At 42.6% G+C, this 17,287-nt stretch overlaps 1 protein-coding gene across 5 annotated transcripts in view; it reads left to right on the forward strand.

The window, feature by feature from the left end:
- Positions 1-344: 344 nt before the first annotated feature.
- The window catches only part of mapk10 (mitogen-activated protein kinase 10), a 237,464-nt gene continuing 220,521 nt past the window's right edge, over positions 345-17,287 (forward strand). For 2 of the 5 annotated variants that reach the window (XR_008723964.1, XM_055640035.1), the window contains exon 1: positions 348-1,787. Coding sequence is in view for 2 of the 5 variants with exons in the window: in XM_055640033.1 (XP_055496008.1) it covers positions 1,785-1,787 (3 nt within the window). In the remaining 3 variants the exon portion in view is untranslated. Of the gene's footprint in view, positions 1,788-17,287 lie in introns of all 5 variants that reach the window. The other 3 variants (XM_055640033.1, XM_055640036.1, XM_055640034.1) reach the window with 3 other exon arrangements.

Here is a 17,287-nt window from a genome sequence, read left to right on the forward strand (position 1 = left end):
TAAACGTGGCTCGGACAAAACTTTGATTATTAATAACCAATTATCTGTTTGCACTTTATCAGTTTATTTATTCATGTGTATATATATTTATATTATGGTATATGGACACACTGATCTGTTTTGTAGTAAATGCCTACTATGTTCTGTGTGCTGAAGCAAAGCAAGAATTACATTGTCCTATCAGGGCCACATGACGATAAACTTACTTGAACTTGAACTTGAAGTCAAGGCAACAGACTATTGGAAGTCCTCAAGTTTCTGACAAACATAATTTATTAGAATATTTTGTTTCGTTTAGTTTAGTTTAATTTAGATATACAGCATGAAAAAAGGCTCTTTAGCCCACCAAGTCCACGCCGACCAACGATCACCCATACTCTAGTTCTATTCTACACACCAGGGACAATTTACAGAAGCCAATTAACCTACAAACCTTTGGAACGTGGGCTGAAACCGCAGCATCCAAAGGAAACCCACGCGGTCACAGGGGGAACGTACTGTCTAAACTGCACACAGACAGCATTCCTAGTCAGGATCGCCCCCGGGTCTCTGGTGCTGTAAGGCAGTAACTCTACTGCTAAACCATTATTAAGATATCTCTTGAACAAGAATGAAACTCGAATTCAAACAACAGTAATTTTGTTTTCCAGGGCTACAGGGAATTGTGTGAGAATGAATTGCGTTTTGGGAGAGCAAGTGAGCCAAAGGATCTCAATGCCCTTGATTTTGCCCTGGGGAGTTTATGATCCCACTGACTCTGTCACTGTTTTGCAAATGGATGTCGGTGCTGCATGAATTGCACAAATGCCACAGTCGTTTAATATGAGGAACGACTCCCATACCGAACATGATATCCTGATTGGCCAATCGATGCAAAATATTAAACTCAACACATTGTATTTCAATCTGCCAAATACTTATGAACACAATGCCACTGAAAATTGCCTGACGCAGGAATAATAGTGTGTGTGAAAAGGTTTGTGACATTTTATATGCATGCAAGCATGGTGGATTGCTGTTCCCACATTTGTTGTATGGTACCTCTATCTTAATGGATAATTTAAGTAAAAAGGAAATCTTCATTTTTATAATGAAACTTAAGTCAGGTATTTTGCGCAGGGCCATCACATTCCTAATTCACAATTGTTGTGAACTGTTGAGATTTACATATTTCCTCCCCTACAATATTTCCGACAAAACATTATCATTCTGCACACTTATAAGATGATATCAGAAAACAGCATTGGGCCTCAGCAGCATCATTGCGCTCTCTGTATCAATTATTACTCGCTTTATCTTCCTCCTTTATGGTGCAAGTGACAGGATATTAGCTAAACTGTTTTGCATTGACTTCAAAATAAGTCATTACATGGAGCATGATGGCTCACCAGGAGATAGTTGCAGATATTAAGAAGTCTCTCCCCTTACCCTCCCCCTCACCAACCTGCCTTCTGCGAGCATTGACGTCATGTGTGCTCCTTTAAGTTGCCATGGTAACCTATTCCCCAGGCCCTCTGTCTGTCTCATCTGGTAGGTTCCACAGTGGTACAGCCAGCATTGGACTGCACAATGGTTTAATACGGATGAAGGCGGTGATTCAGCAAAGTCTCTGCTCTCCAGCAGCTATTTTCTTCCCTTCTGTCTCGCGACCGGTACTTCCTCTCCATCCCGTTGTGCATCCTTTTTTGTTTTGTTTTTTTTCTTTTGTGCAAAGCAAAATGTTTTGAATCCAAATAGCGGTGGAGGAGTGTTGCCGTTCTGGGATTGTCTACAGTTGGCACGGAATGGTAGGTGGATGATGCTGATGCAGTGTGCTAACCTGCTAAGGGTGGGGAGATGAATATTAATTGCAGCAAAGGTTAATGAAGTAGACTGTGAGGATTGCAAGCTGAAAGCATCACTGCCAGTGCAGCTGGATGTCGCCTTTATCCTCTCAGTGATATGCATCCTTTTGGCATCTGACTGTCATTAAAAAAGGACACATATTGGAGTAAAATAATGAACAATTGCATGAAATATCTATTGTATAATTGATACAGGCATGGGGAACCTTGCTTTGCAGTGGGATTTATGACATGCAAAATTATTATATTATGAATTGTAAGAAAAGGATTTTACACCTTTCTAGCCTACACACCTACAATCTATTGGTTGTTTTAAAATTATTTTGTGACAATTCAGCAGGTTTTGATCTTAGTGAATGAGGTCAGGATCTCTGGATTTAAATCGTGGTTTTATCTTCAGATTTTTGAATTAGTAGAAATCTGAAGTCATGACTGGTGCCTGGATTAACATTTTGAATCAAGCCAGTTAGCATATGCTGCAGGGGGAATGGAAGTATTTTATTCCCACTAGTATCCGCTGACTGCTATGATTACAAGGACAAAGGGACCTGTACAGTGTTATTAATTCTATTTGTCAAACTGATGATGCAGATTGCCTTCCTCAACCCTTCATTTTAGAGCACTGCTCTTACTATCTAAACAAGCTATTGTTTAGTTTCTTAATATCCTTATGCGTGTCGATAACAATAGACTGGTTCTGGCAGAGGGGTAGAAACTAGCCAGGCTGCATTGGTGATTATTGCAGAGGAAGGCATTTTATTCAGTGAGTGTGTTGTGATTTCTTTCTGTCAGAATCTCTGGGGAGAGAGGTATATATATGCAGATATAACAAATAGTCACGACCGAATATGGATACACTTTGCTTAGAGATTGCAATGGTGTATTTTTACAATGATTCGGCAAATGTATTTTCCAAATGCAATCTATTAAAATAGAGCTGAATGATAGACATCTTGCAGTCATTTGATCAAGGCTCTGTTTTATCTCCTCGCATTGAATGTGAATATTGGGGTGTCATGTTTAGCAATGTTTGGGTTATATAGAATGCACATCATGCATACAAAGTTCCTCCTTCTTTGCTTTGAAACTAGAAAAATCTATGCCATTTTGAGACTTCTTAAATATGATTAGATTTCAGTAGATTCATTAAAAAATAATGACATAGAAAGGAGGTTCAGGATGCAGCATAGATTTCCTGGGTGTAGTTGCAGGAGGCTGCAGTTTTCTTTAGGTACCAGTTCGATGGGAGCACAGATAACCAGAAGACCCCTGTAAAAACATCAAGGAGAATCATATTTATTCTGAGCGTTATACTCTCCTCTTCCAAGTAACACATGATCAATATGCTGTAGGTAAGATTTAATAGCTATATAATAATTAAGGCATTTTACTTAATAACTGATGGAGCTTGAGTCAAAGCACTTGATTATAAAAAATATTGCTTTATCATATCTTCACATTCACACTTTAGAGAACAGTATAATGTTGGTAAAAGATCTGCAGGCAAATTTACAGTTGATAGTATGTACAGCAGCTGTGTGGCCATAGCCATCACTGTATCCGCTCATGGGTGTTTCCTGGGTTCCCAGTAACCATACCATCCAGGTGCAAGTATCTCATTGAATGTCAACCCAGAATTCAGAGCTGGACTTTCTGCTCACTCGGATATCTGTAGTGTGATTTCACATAGTAACCTTCCACATTCAGAGGAAGAAATACTATGAATCAGGCAAAGCCACTTGTCAGATAGACTGGAAAGCAAAACTTGAGTAAGTTTTATAACAAATTGCTAAAGTTGAATCACCAAACACTGATACAACATATAAACATAGACATTGATTTATGTTTAATTTTTAAACAACGAGAGAAAGCAATGTCCCTTATCAATTCATTCCATCCTCCTCCTTCGATCCATTAATTGGACTGCATCATAGCAGACCCCGGCACTGTTCTGAATTGGTACTCAAAGTATCAAAGGTATTTCATTGGTCACATTCACATACACCTAGGTGTAGTGAAGTGAAATGCTTCTTGCCATTTTGCAGCACATAAAGAAGGAATAGAGACATAACATTAATAAGGGTTTTAAACATAAAGAACATCCCCCCACAATGGTTCCCATTATGAGGGAAGGCACAAAGTCCAGTCCCCAACCCCAGTTCACCCATAGTCGGGCCCATTGAGGCCTCCACAGTTGCCTCTACGGAGCCCCAATATGATTCATATTGTAATGTTCTAAAAAATTAAAAATGAAATTGTTAATTAAAAGAAACACAAAAATGCTGAAATAATAAGAGTTTTCTATTCTTCAAATCTGAAATTGCCTTTAAAATCATTGCGAGACTCAAACTGGTGCTGGAGTGTTCTCAGAGGCCAGGGAAACTCATCAACACTGGGCTCTGCTGTTAAACTTTGTGGGGTGAGGGTTTTGCCAGTGAGGCCCTGGTTCACAGTGCGTTGTGTAAGTGCGACACTTGCTTGCCTTTGAATGACTGGCGCCAGAAATTCACAGTCGACAATGTTTGGGTATGTAAATTGAAAAGTGACTGAAATGTTTCCCCTATAAATCCTACTTTGGGAAGCTTTGGAATATTAGTATTGTTTTGACATTACTATGAAAGAAAAGTGGTGCAGAAACTGGAAACACCCTAAATAAGAAATAGGAAATGCTGGCATTGCTCAGCAGGCCAGACAGAGTCTGTGAAGAGAGAGTTAACATTTCAGGTCCACGACTGTACAAAGAACTGCAGCTTCCTGCAGTGCTTCACACCAATCCACTGCATTTCATTCACTTGACACAGACGTTCTGATGATACCGTCTTCCATACCACTAATTCCAAAATAAGAGTATTGTTCCACAGCCAGAACCTCTCTCTGCAGTAGGGTATCATTTGTATCTGTCCTATATGCTGCACAATTGCCCTCACTACTTCTCTTCCCTCCCAGACCCAGGATAGGGTTCCTTGTCCGTGCCCTCCACCTCACCAGTTTCCCCAATCAATTTGCTTTTCACTTCCTCCAGTATAATACTATCAACAAAAATACATTGCAATCCGTTCCCCATTTCAGTATTCAGGAACTGTTCCCTCCCTCGATTCAATCACTCTTAGCATCACTTCCCACCACATCTTCACATGTAGGAGCAAAGTATTACACCTGTCCATTCATTCCTATCCTTTCAACTTACCAAATCACATTTCCCAGCTGAGGCTACATTTAACTTGTTTTCCTTACACTTTAGTATATTGTATTTGCTGCTTACTAAATGGTCGCCATCAGGCAGACGGAATGCAGATTGTTTGTTCGCTTTCTTCAACACTTATTTTCAGCCTGTAAGATTGTCCCTGTACGGTCTGGTTACCTGTTACTTTAATTCTGCCCCATTTCCACACTCTTCTCATGTTGTTCAAGAAAGATCAATACAAGATGGCTTCCCCGTTACTCCTTTCTTATTATAATGTTGCTGTTCCCATTTACAACTTCTTTATTCCCTGTTCTGTTTCTTCACTTGCCCCATTACCACCCACCTTGTGCCTTGCTCCATCAATCCTTTTGCATTTGAATCCTGAAAAAAGGTCATCAATCTGAAATTGTAACTCTTTCGTTGTCCACAGTGCTGCCTGACCTGATGAGCATTTCAAGCATCCGCTGTTTTTGTTGCTGGATAAAATATATTCCGCTCATATTTAAGTAGGAAAGAACTGCAGATGCAGGTTTAAATTGACACAAAATGCTGGAATAACTCAGCGGGTCAGGCAGCATCTCCGGAGAGAAGGAATGGGTGACGTTTTGGGTCGAGACCCTTCTTCAAACTGATGTCAGGGGAGTGGGCGGGACAAAGATAGAATGTAGTCGGAGACAGTAAGATTGGTGGGAGAACTGGGAAGGGGGAGGGGATAGAGAGGAAAAGCAGGGCTATTTAAAGTTAGAGAACTTAATGTTCAAACCACTGGGGTGTAAACTACCCAAGCGAAATATGAGGTGCTGTTCCTCCAATTTGCGCTGGGCCTCACTCTGACAATGGAGGAGGCCCAGGACAGAAAGGTCAGGTTGGGAATGGGAGGGGGAGTTAAAGTGCTGAGCAATCGGGAGATCAGGTTGGTTAAGACTGACTGAGCGGCGGTGTTCAGCGAAACGATCGCCGAACCTGCGCTTGGTCTCGCCGATGTAGAGAAGTTGACACCTGGAACAGCGGATACAGTAGATGGCGTTGGAGGAGGTGCAAGTTAACCTCTGCCTCACCTGGAAAGACGGTTTGGATCCTTGGATGGAGTCGAGGAGGGAGGTAAAGGGATAGGTGTTGTATCTCCTGCGGTTGCAGGGGAAAGTACCTGGGGAGGGGTGGTTTGGGTGGGAAGGGATGAGTTGACTGGAGAGTTTTGGAGGGAATGGACTCCACAGAAAGCAGAAAGGATTGGAGATGAGAAGATGTGACCAATAGTGGGATCCCGTTGGAGGTGGCGAAAATGTTGGAGGATTATATGTTGTATGCGAAGGCTGATGGGGTGGAAGGTGAGGACAAGGGAAACTCTATCCTTGTTCCGAATGGGGGGAGGGGGAGCAAGAGCAGAGCTGCGGGATATCGAGGATACCCTAGTGAGAGCCTCATCTATAATGGAAGAGGGGAACTTCCGTTTCCTGAAGAATGAGGACATCTCCGATGCCCTGGTACGGAACACCTCATCCTGGGCGCAGATGCGGCGTAGACGGAGGAATTGGGAGTAGGGGATAGAGTCTTTACAGGAAGCAGGGTGGGAAGAAGTGTAGTCAAGATAGCTATGGGAGTCAGTAGGTTTGTAGTAGATTTTACAATATTTCATATTTAAATTGCCTAAGGTTTTGAAAATATGATACTATTTGTTATAATTAGCCTTAAATGTTGTAGCTACATTTGTCAGATTTTATTTTGCAGGGTTCATATTTTCCCATTCATTCTGATGCGATTAACTCATTATCTTTCTCATGAACCAAAAATGCATTTGCCCACATTTGCATTTTGTTGATACTTAACAATGTAGCATCTCCAACATAGCTGGAAGGAATGGCATGCATTTTGCCAGCCATAAGTGTGCCACCCTCTATGTTGTAAAAAGAAGATGTCATCAAGGCAAAAAAACACTCATTGGAATCACTTGCATCAAATTATTTGTAAAACCAAGTCTCCTGGTTTGTTAGTTGTGCACAATTCCTACAGGGCATTTCACTCACATTTCCTGGACTTTACCAGTACCATGTTGCACCAATTGTCAGGTTATTGTGGACAGTTGTTCTCTGTCACTGGTTGCTTGGGCAACTGCTTTAGCAAGTGGTCATTACTGACGGAAGAAGGGTCCCGATCTGAATCATTTTCCCGACCCTGCTTAGTTACTCCAATACTTTGTGTTTTGCTCAAGGTTCCAGCATCTGCAATCCACGTGTCATTGCATTCTGTTCTCCTCTGCCACTAGGCCACTAGTTGGGGCAATCTTCTTTCTTTGATCCATGGTTTACCTGCGGTTAGTGCACCTACTGCCTTCTACCACTGTTTGAAGGCTTAGATTCCATTGACTCTTATTCATAAGATCATAAGATCATGTGATAGGAGCATAATTAAGCCATTTGGCCCATCAAGTCTATTCTGCCATTCAATCATGGCTGATCTATCTCTCCCTTCAAACCCTATACTCCTGCCTTCTCCCCATAACCTCTGACACCCAAATCTAATCAAGAATCTATCTATCGCCACTGATTTACGTATCCACAAAATATCCACTGATTTGGCCTCCACAGCCTTCTGTGGCAAATAGTTCCACTTTCACCACCCTATCATTCACCAACATTATTAACTATGTTGGAACGGTACTAAGTTATAGTTGTAGTATTCACACAATGTTCTTTCAGTAGTAAAAAATCACAGTGGTAGAGTTGCTACCTTACAGCGAATGCAGCGCCGGTGACCCGGGTTCAATCCCGAGTTCGATCCGGACTACGTTCTCCCCGTGACCTGCGTGGGTTTTCTCCAAGATCTTTAGTTTCCTCCCACTTTCCAAAGATGTACAAATTTGTAGGTTAATTGGCTTGGTAAATGTAAAAATTGGCCCTAGTGGGTGTCGGGTAGTGTTAATGTGCGGAGATCGCTGGTCGGCGCAGACCCGGTGGGCCGAACGGCCTGTTTCTGCGCTGTATCTCTAAACTAAATGAAACTAAACTACGGAGGAGGATTTTATCGCTCACAGGTTTTCAGTAAACAGTTTCAACTATACAGTTTCATTGTAATGCACCTCTTCTCCAGAAACTCTTCCAAGTGCAGTACAATGATAAAAAGAGGTGGTAATCTGACATTACTGGGGTTGAAGGTGCTTTCTGGAATATGCCTGCTTAGGACAGTTGTTATTGTCTCCATCAGAATTGTTGAATTGGGGGAAATCCCCTAACTGAGGCAGGGATGCCTTGCTCAGACACTCAGCTGTCCACCATCACTGCAACCAGACATTTACATTAATTTTAATTCCCAGCTCTCACATTTCTCATCAAGTTTCACAAACCCTCCCCATCAGATTCTACCATTCACACTAGGGATAAATTAAAGTGGGAAATTAGCCTAACAACCCACGTTCACAAGTTGTAGGCGTAGAATTAGGTCATTTGGCCCATCGAGTCTACTTCGCTATTCAATCATGGCTGATCTCTGCCTCCTAATGGCATTTTCCGGCCTTCCCCCCATAACCATTGATGCCCGTTCTAATCAAGGATTTGTCTATCTCCACCTCACACATGTTTGGGGCGTGGGAGTAAACCAGAGCACCTGCAGGAAATCTATGCGGTAACGGAGACCATATTCAAACTCCACAGGGACAGTATGAGAAGTCGGAATTGAATCTGGGTCTCTGGTTCTGTGAGATGGTGGTTCCACCAGCTGTGCCACTGTGTTACCCCAGTCCTTGTCCTTCATCTCCCAGGTGACCTCCTCTTCTGGGAATCTGTTCCCAGATCAGAAAAAAAAAAACATTTTTTAAAGGTTTACTCTAGGTTGTTTGGAGCAGTGTCACAGAGAATAGTATTTAATTATTAGAGATTCTAGAGAGGTGGAAATGCTAACTGAAATACCAACAACACCAGGACATGCAGTGGTATCTCCCCTCAGAGGGATTCCTTGGTTGGAGGATGCAAAGAGAAATAAGCTGCAAATCTTTTGCAAGGTTAACATTAATCCAAATGTTGGAGCAGGCAGGCATATGCACTCCTGGGCTGATATACAGCAACATAATGCCGATTCGGATCAACAAAGGGAAATGTCCATCAGTACAAATAAGAAAACAGAAGTAAATTTTTTATGAAAATAAAAGATATAAACTAGATTAACATAAAGTGAAAGAGGTTATGAGAAAGGATTTTAGATGACACAGTAAAGGAGAATGACAAACAAAATAATAAAAGTGAAGAAAGCAGTGAAGGTGAAAATGAGGTAGTTTGGGACATGCAAAGCGATGATGTGAAAAAGAACAAACTCAGGTTTCTGGGAAGCCTGCAATATTGGCACAGAAGTATCATATGTAGTTGGGGGAAATGTAACCTACATGGGCCTGGGAGATGTCCGAGTTACTCTGTGTTTAACTCTGGCAATCGGCAGCCCATAGAGTTTGGACCAAGTGGGGGAAGGGGCTTGGGTCTCCCACACTGACCTCTTCAGTCCATTGCAAACACTTCTCTCACTTTCATGGTCCAGGCCACATCCCTGACCTGAATCTGAAATTCCAGCAAATGCTTGGCCTAACATAGCAGGATCACGGATATTTATGTGATCTGCAGTGAGCTTTAGAGCTAATTCAACCAAAGATGTGATATTTGAGGAATCTGGCTCCATTGGTTTTCAAATGCTTCTCCAAATTCATATGTGCATATTTTAAAACATTATCAAGATTGGTAATCTTGAAGATGAGCTCTGCCTTCCACAGACTCTCCCTTGACCCTTTGAGATGGATTACTCTAGGTCTTCAATCTGGTAGCATAGTCAAAATCTGGTTCAATGATTTCCATTATAGAATATTTCATTCATATAGAATTCTACCTTGTGTTTTGTTGTGCAATTCATAATAAGCAGATTTATTTTAACAAGAAAGTGATCCAAGCTTCAGCATTTTTCTATTATTTATTTAGTCCATGTTATTTTCTATAATAAAACTACTAAATACTGCAACACTGAGACTTTAATTTATCAAAGGGTCATACAGCACAGAAACAAGCCCCTGGTCTCACCACCTTCATGCCATTCATCAAACACCCATTTATCTGCACTTAGTCCATATGTATCTAGATACTTAAATATGAAGAGAATGCCTGCCTCCAACACCCATTCTGGCTGAGCGCTCCAGATTTAAACCACCCTCTGGATGAAAACTCTCTTAGAAACATAGAAACATTGAAAATAGGTGCAGGAGTAGGCCATTCGGCCCTTCGAGCCTGCACCGCCATTCAATGTGATCATGGCTGATCATCCAACTCAGTATCCTGTACCTGCTTTCTCTCCATACCCCCTGATCCCTTTAGGCTCAAGGGCCACATCTAACTCCCTCTTAAATGTAGCCAATGAACTGGCCTCAACTACAATCGGCAGAGAGGCAGAGAGATCTTCCTCAGATCCACATAAACCTCTTAACCCCAACCTTAAAATCCAAGGCACTCTAGTTCTAGATATCTTTGCTAAGGGGGAAACATTTCCTACCATCTACCACCTCATGATTTTGAGCACCTCAATCAGGTCACCAGGAAAAACAAAGCCAGCTGATCCAGTCTCTTCTTAAAATCAATCCAACCTATCCACACTCCCTTCATAAATGTATGTATAGTAAACTAGAAAATGGTCTGGATGCATATTTTGATTTTTAAACAGCAGATTAAATTTAACAACATTATAACTGACACTTTCACATTTTTAAATGGTCTCATCATGAACCTTGGACTGAAAAACTTAGGATTCCTTAAATATAAGATGCTCACAGTGGAAAATCAAAGGTATCCAGTAGGAAGAAAATCTCTTAAATCTTTAAGAGAGCAAAATATTGCAGGTGTTTCAAATCGTCAAAATATGCTTTCATGTTTCTTCCAATTTACTCACCTCCTGTTTGGAAGTGATGAGAGTGATTTGATGCAAATGTTTGCTGTTCTGCACAAACTGATGCTTTCATTTATCCTCAGTTCTCTTGACCTTCTCCAGGCAAGAACTGAGAGTGGTCCAGCAGGTGAGGGGTTGACCAAGCAGGACTGAGACGAGGATTTGTTCTTAATTGAAAGGATTGCACATCTTTGTAATTAATTGTCAGCTTCAGAGACGTGGTCATTGAGAATATTCATCCAAGGTCAATACATCTTTGCACACTTATGAATTCAGAAGATAAGGGGAATGATAAGTGAATGAGTCAAAAGATCAGGGAGCTGTGCTTTCACCTTTTTACATTATTATCAGCTGTTTTGAGGGCAGAGTCAATATGTGGTAAGTACTGGCAGTAGGAAAACATTTCTACTGATTTGCTTTAATTCATCCTGCAGCAAAATATCCAGTATTCTGTAGAACACAACAGCTGATGTCAGTTCACCAGCTGAATCTTAATCCTCCGCAGCTCTCTGTTTATGGCATGTACAGGGATACCTATCTTGTAAGACAGAGACCGACACAGTGCAGAGTGGTAAACCTTTATGTCCTTGTTCTGATATGCTGTATGAGGCTTTGTTCCACTGGTAATTTGGTCACCATAGTGTTGTGCAAGAGGCAGATGTATGCTACCTTCTTTGTAAACATTGCAAAATGTATTCTCCTGGGAAATTCTGAAGGAAAAGGTTATGCAAAGAAATGATTCCAGGGCTTTCAGGCCAGGAAATGTTTTCATTACAAAATGGACTCTTTGCAAGATTAGAATGTGACACACTCCTTTCCTCTTCCAATGTGTAAAAGGCATTCAAACAAATGCAGCTAACAGTGCAACCACATTAGGTTAATGACTTGCATTTATAGGAAGTCCTCAGGTTGTGTAGGGCGTAGAATAGGACAGCACAGGCCCAGGCCATTCAGCCCACAATGTCTGTGCCCAACATGATGCCAAATTAAACTAACGTTCTCTGCCAGCACACGATTAATATTTCTCCATTCCCTGCACATCCGTCCAACAGCCTTTCAAATGCCACAAATGTATCTGCTGCCGCCACTACCACCCCTCGCGAGCAGCATGTTCCAGGAACCCACCATTCTCTGTGTACGAAAAACTTGCCCTGCACTTCTTCTTTAAGCTTTAACCCTCTTACATTAATGCTATGCCCTCTAGTCTTTGACATTTCCATCCCGAGGAAAAGATCCTATAATATTAAACAAAGTTGGGCGGCACAGTGGCTCAGCTGGTGGAGCTGCTGCCTCACAGTACCAGAGACCTGGATTCAATCCTGACCTCAGGTGCAGTCTGTGTGGAGTTTGCATGTGACCACATAGGTGTGCTCTAGTTTCCTCCCACGTCCCAAAGACCTGTGGGTGTGTTGAGTAATTGGCCTCTGTAAAAACATATTCCCCCTAATGTGCAGGGAGTGGATAAGAAAGTGGGAAAACAAAGAACTGGTGTGAATGGGTGATCAATGGTTGGTGTGGCCCCGGTCCATGCTATATCTTAAACACAAAAAATCATGCTATCTGACCTATTTCCATCATCCTCTTTTATTTTAGATTATGGAGTCCAGGTAGGCAAGACAGTGTTTATAGAAGGTATGGATCTAGCAGAGAATGAAGTTAAGTTGAGGTCTATTGCAGATCTGGGCGAGAGAGGCCTGGAGCCATGGGAGAATCAGAGCGAGAGCCTGCTGGTGCTGGTGCATGGTGGCCAGTGTAGAACGCAAGGTACAGAAGGAGAACTGTTGTGAGAAGCGGTGGATTGACTGCACTTACATGAAATCCATGTTGGGTCCAAACTGGAATGGCTGGAACCAGAGGTGGAAGCCATGAGGCACAAAATGGAGGTGCAGGCAAGTGTTGAGGAAACACACCTGACTGGGGTAGCGAGTCTGGCTGAGAACATGGTTTAGAGCCAGAGAGCAGCAGAAATCACAGAGGGGGAACAGTGAGAGGGGGTCTCACTGAGCTCCTGTTGGAGAGAAGAGGACATTTTTTTCAAAGTGGGCATACCTTAAATACATTTTGTAGTGGAGCAGTCAAAATGTAGAAACAAGAACTGCAGATGCTGGTTAAAACATAAAAGGATACATATTGCTAGAGTTATTCAGTAGGTCAGGCAGGATCTCTGGAGAACATGGAGTCGAGACCCTTTTAGCCGAGACCCTTCTTCAGAGTAAGCAGATTCTGAAAGTAAATCTATCTCAAATGTGTTCTGGATGATGATGGATTATCTGACCTGTACAATAAAGCAATGTATTAGAGGAACCATATCTTTGAGGCAGCTTTGAGCAGTGATTCAACAACAATAGATCATTTGCAGTTTTTGTCTAAATATACCAGTTGCAGAAAAATCCTAACTAGTAAGAATTTGCATGTTGAAATCAACTTTAATAAATTAATACATGTTCTTTCAAAAGATGCATGAGAAACATGATACAAACTATATTTACCATGGGCAGAATCTCAATATATTCTGTGAGGAGAATGATCTTTTTGGCCTGATGCACTGCCACACTCCGAAGTCGGGTACAATGGATTTTTATGGACTAGTGCCGAGGGAGATCTCTTAAAGTAAGAACAGGAGGGGCACAAATGTAAATACACAAATAGTTTTTATTCAAGGTTTATATTTAGAGTGGAGAATGAGGCGGGGAGAGGGAAAAGAAAAATGAAATCTCTCAGAAGTGTGGTCCAACAAGGTTGTTCGGTAAACTACAGACTAATGCAAATGTCAGACATTTTCTAAACACTCATTTTACTGTGGAAACAACACAAATGTATTAATATCATGATATTTGCTGCTACATATTAACTATTTTTTATACTATGCCTCATTGCTCAAAATGTCTCAAGAATGGACCAAGCGCAGGCAAGTGGGACTATGGTAACTGGGACATCTTTGGCCATTGTGGGCTTGTTGGGCCGAAGGGCCTGTCTCCACACTGTATCACTCTAAAGATGTAATTGGACTAGTTTATCCATGCGCTGTTCACTTGGTGGACACTGAGACACTTCTCCACCGACACCAACCACCCCTCACCATCACGACTCCCAACGACGGCCCCCCTCCCCTCTAACCCCACCCACCCACCTCATGCTCACCCCAGCAAACTTCGTTAGAGACCAGATTAATTTTCATTGCCAGGATTTATTAACATAATTTCAGTGAAGTGCTTTATGATATTTGTACTGAGATATAATGTCCCCAGCCCCGCAGAAGCCATTAAACATATTGCCTAGTATGCCTTTAGCAATAGTGTCCAATTACTCCTTTACAAGTTGCTGGTTAGCTAATTCTAGATTGACTTTGATTTACTGTGCAGCAATTACAATGCATTTCAACCGATTCAGTGGTGAAGTTTCAAACCATTTCAAGCTAGAAGGGTGGGTGACCATTTAAAATAATTGCGGTGGGGGGAACACAGGTGGAAATGGGCTAGAAGGGATGGTTGGAAGTCCTCACCTGTTGCCCTGTTTCCAAAAATGGGCATCATCTATAGCCTACATCCAATACCTCTGAGGTATGGTGATGGTCATTGTGTTGTGAAACACGATAGCTATTCTGAGCCAGTAACAACTCAAGATTATTTTTTTTGTGGATTAGTTGGGAAGGATGTTGTTCTACTAATTCAACCACTGATTTGCTATAAGCTGTGCTGTTGGCACAGTATTATTCTTTAGAATTTGCTATCAACATTTTAGTAATATTGGCCCAGAAATTCATCCTGTTAATGGCTGACCATTCTTTGATTGCTTCACCTTTTGGTCCTGGGCACACAGGCAGAGCCCAGCAGTGGCATGGGTCAAGCTTTGCATGTTACCAAATGGTGCTTTCACATCCCCCCCCCCCCCCCCCCCCCCCCCCCCCCCCCCCCCCCCCCCCCTCCACATCTTCACAATTGCAGAATGCACAAAGGAAAATATCAGATGAGCCTAGGAATGCAAAAAGATTAGGCAAGTTACTGGTTGTGGGCATCATGTTGGAGCCTTGGTCAGAGATGGAGGACTTTGACAGGGGTCCACACTGGACTTCAGCTGGGTGGCTTTTGGGGAACTGAGTCTGAGGCAGGAGACAGAGAGTCAGTGCCAATGAAAGAGGCAGCAGGGGATGGTTTGGATTGGGGAGTTAACACGACTTGATTGGGGAGTTAACAATGACAGACCGATTTGTAGAATTTGGGAATTGGAGCATTGGTCAAGGATGTCTGAAGATCTGAGATTGAATTGAATTGAACTGAATACTTTATTGTCTCATGTGACAAGTCACAGTGAAATTCTTTGCTTGCATACGCAAGGTGCCCAAATAGTCACCCATAAATAGTGCTTACAAAGTTACAAATTCCACCCCACCCCCCCCCCCCCCCCCCCCCCCCCCCCCACCCCATCCCGCACCAGTTCCCCCTCTGCTCTTCCCTCCCTCCCCACCTCTTCATGGCAGTCCCCCCATGCCAGGTCCATTGATTCAGATCAATGGATGGAGTCGATTGGGAGGATGTTGTGGGGAGTCTGAAGGAATCAAGATTTTAAAAAGCCTTTCAGATTTTGGTTCTCAGCTTGAGTTGGAACTATCAAGTCAAGTCAAGTCAAGTCACATTTATTTATATAGCACATTTAAAAAACAACTCTCGTTGGCCAAAGTGCTTTACATTTGTTATAAGAATAACACATCAAAACATATATCAACACATCAATACATATATACATGTAGCCCTCACTCAGAGGACGTCAGGAAAGGCTTGGGAGTATAGATAAGTCTTTAGTCTTGACTTAAAAGAGTCGATGGAGGGTGCAGTTCTGATGGGAAAGGGGATGCTGTTCCACAGTCTAGGGGCTGCAACCGCAAAGGCGCGGTCGCCCCTGAGCTTATGCCTAGACCGTGGGATATTCAGCAACCCCAAGTCGGCCGATCTGAGGGGCCTGGAGGTGGAGTGGTTTGTGAGAAGACTTTTTATGTAGGTGGGGGCAAGCCCATTGAGGGCTTTGTAGACATGGAGGAGTATCTTGAAGTTTATACGGAACCGCACAGGGAGCCAGTGGAGAGAGGCCAGGATCGGGGTGATGTGGTCCCTTTTTTGGGTGCCCGTCAGGAGTCTCGCTGGGGCGTTTTGGACCAATTGCAGGCGGGACAGGGAAGATTGGCTGATGCCAGTGTAAAGGGAGTTGCAGTAATCTAGGCGGGAGTAGATAAATGTGTGGATGATCTTTTCCAGGTCATCAAACTGGAGGAATTGTTTTATTTTAGCTATCATCCGAAGCTGAAAGAAGTTAGCTTTTACCACGGCATTGATTTGTTTGTCAAATTTCAGTGCTGAGTCAAATATCACGCCAAGGTTTTTTATGTGAGGTTTGAATAGTGGGGTAAGGCTTCCAAGGCTGCCTGCTATCATTTTGATTGAGTCCAAGGGGCCGAGAAGGATGACCTCAGACTTACTCTCGTTTAGATGGAGGAAGTTCTGGGCCATCCAACACTTTATATCCTCGAAGCAGTGGGTAAGGTTAAACTGATTAGATTGTTTTTTGGGCTTCAGGGGGAGATAGAGTTGGGTATCGTCTGCGTAGCAATGGAAGGAAATGCCATGCCTTTCAATGACTTGGCCTAAGGGGAGCATATACAGGGAGAAGAGAATGGGGCCAAGGATGGAACCTTGTGGAACCCCACAGCAGAGATTAGCTGGGGAGGAGAATGAGTTGCCTATGTTAGTCGAGAAACTCCTACCTTTGAGGTAGGAGATGAACCAGCTCAGGGCAGTGCCATCAATACCAACGCCATACCGGAGACAGTCAATTAGGATGGTGTGGTCGACAGTATCAAATGCTGCACTGAGGTCAAGAAGGAGCAGGATTGCTCAGTCGCTGGAGTCAACGGTGAGGAGTAGGTCATTGTGTACCTTCAGCAAGGCAGACTCTGTGCTATGGTGAGCCCTGAAACCTGATTGGAAAGTTTCCAAGATAGTGTTTTGGTGAAGGTAAGGTATGTTGACAAAATTACCTTTTCAAGGGCTTTTGAGAGGAAAGGCCGTTTAGAAATGGGTCTGTAGTTGCCTGGCAAGGTGGGGTCGAGGTTAGGTTTTTTCAGGAGTGGTTGGACCACCGCATGCTTGAAGCAGGTAGGAACTGTGAATGGATGAGTGAAGAGTTGGCACAATTGACTGGGAGGTTAAGTTGAATGGCATGGTGTTGGATAGACAATAGTTAAAGGAAACACATAAATTACAAAATAAACATATTCCTTCACGACATAAAAACCCAAAGGGAACAATGATGCATCCATGACAAGAGAAATTGAAGATAGTGTTAAACCAAAGAAAGGGAT

The sequence above is a fragment of the Leucoraja erinacea genome, chromosome 1, assembly GCF_028641065.1.
Source record: "Leucoraja erinacea ecotype New England chromosome 1, Leri_hhj_1, whole genome shotgun sequence".
In the NCBI taxonomy this organism is placed as follows: domain Eukaryota; kingdom Metazoa; phylum Chordata; class Chondrichthyes; order Rajiformes; family Rajidae; genus Leucoraja; species Leucoraja erinaceus.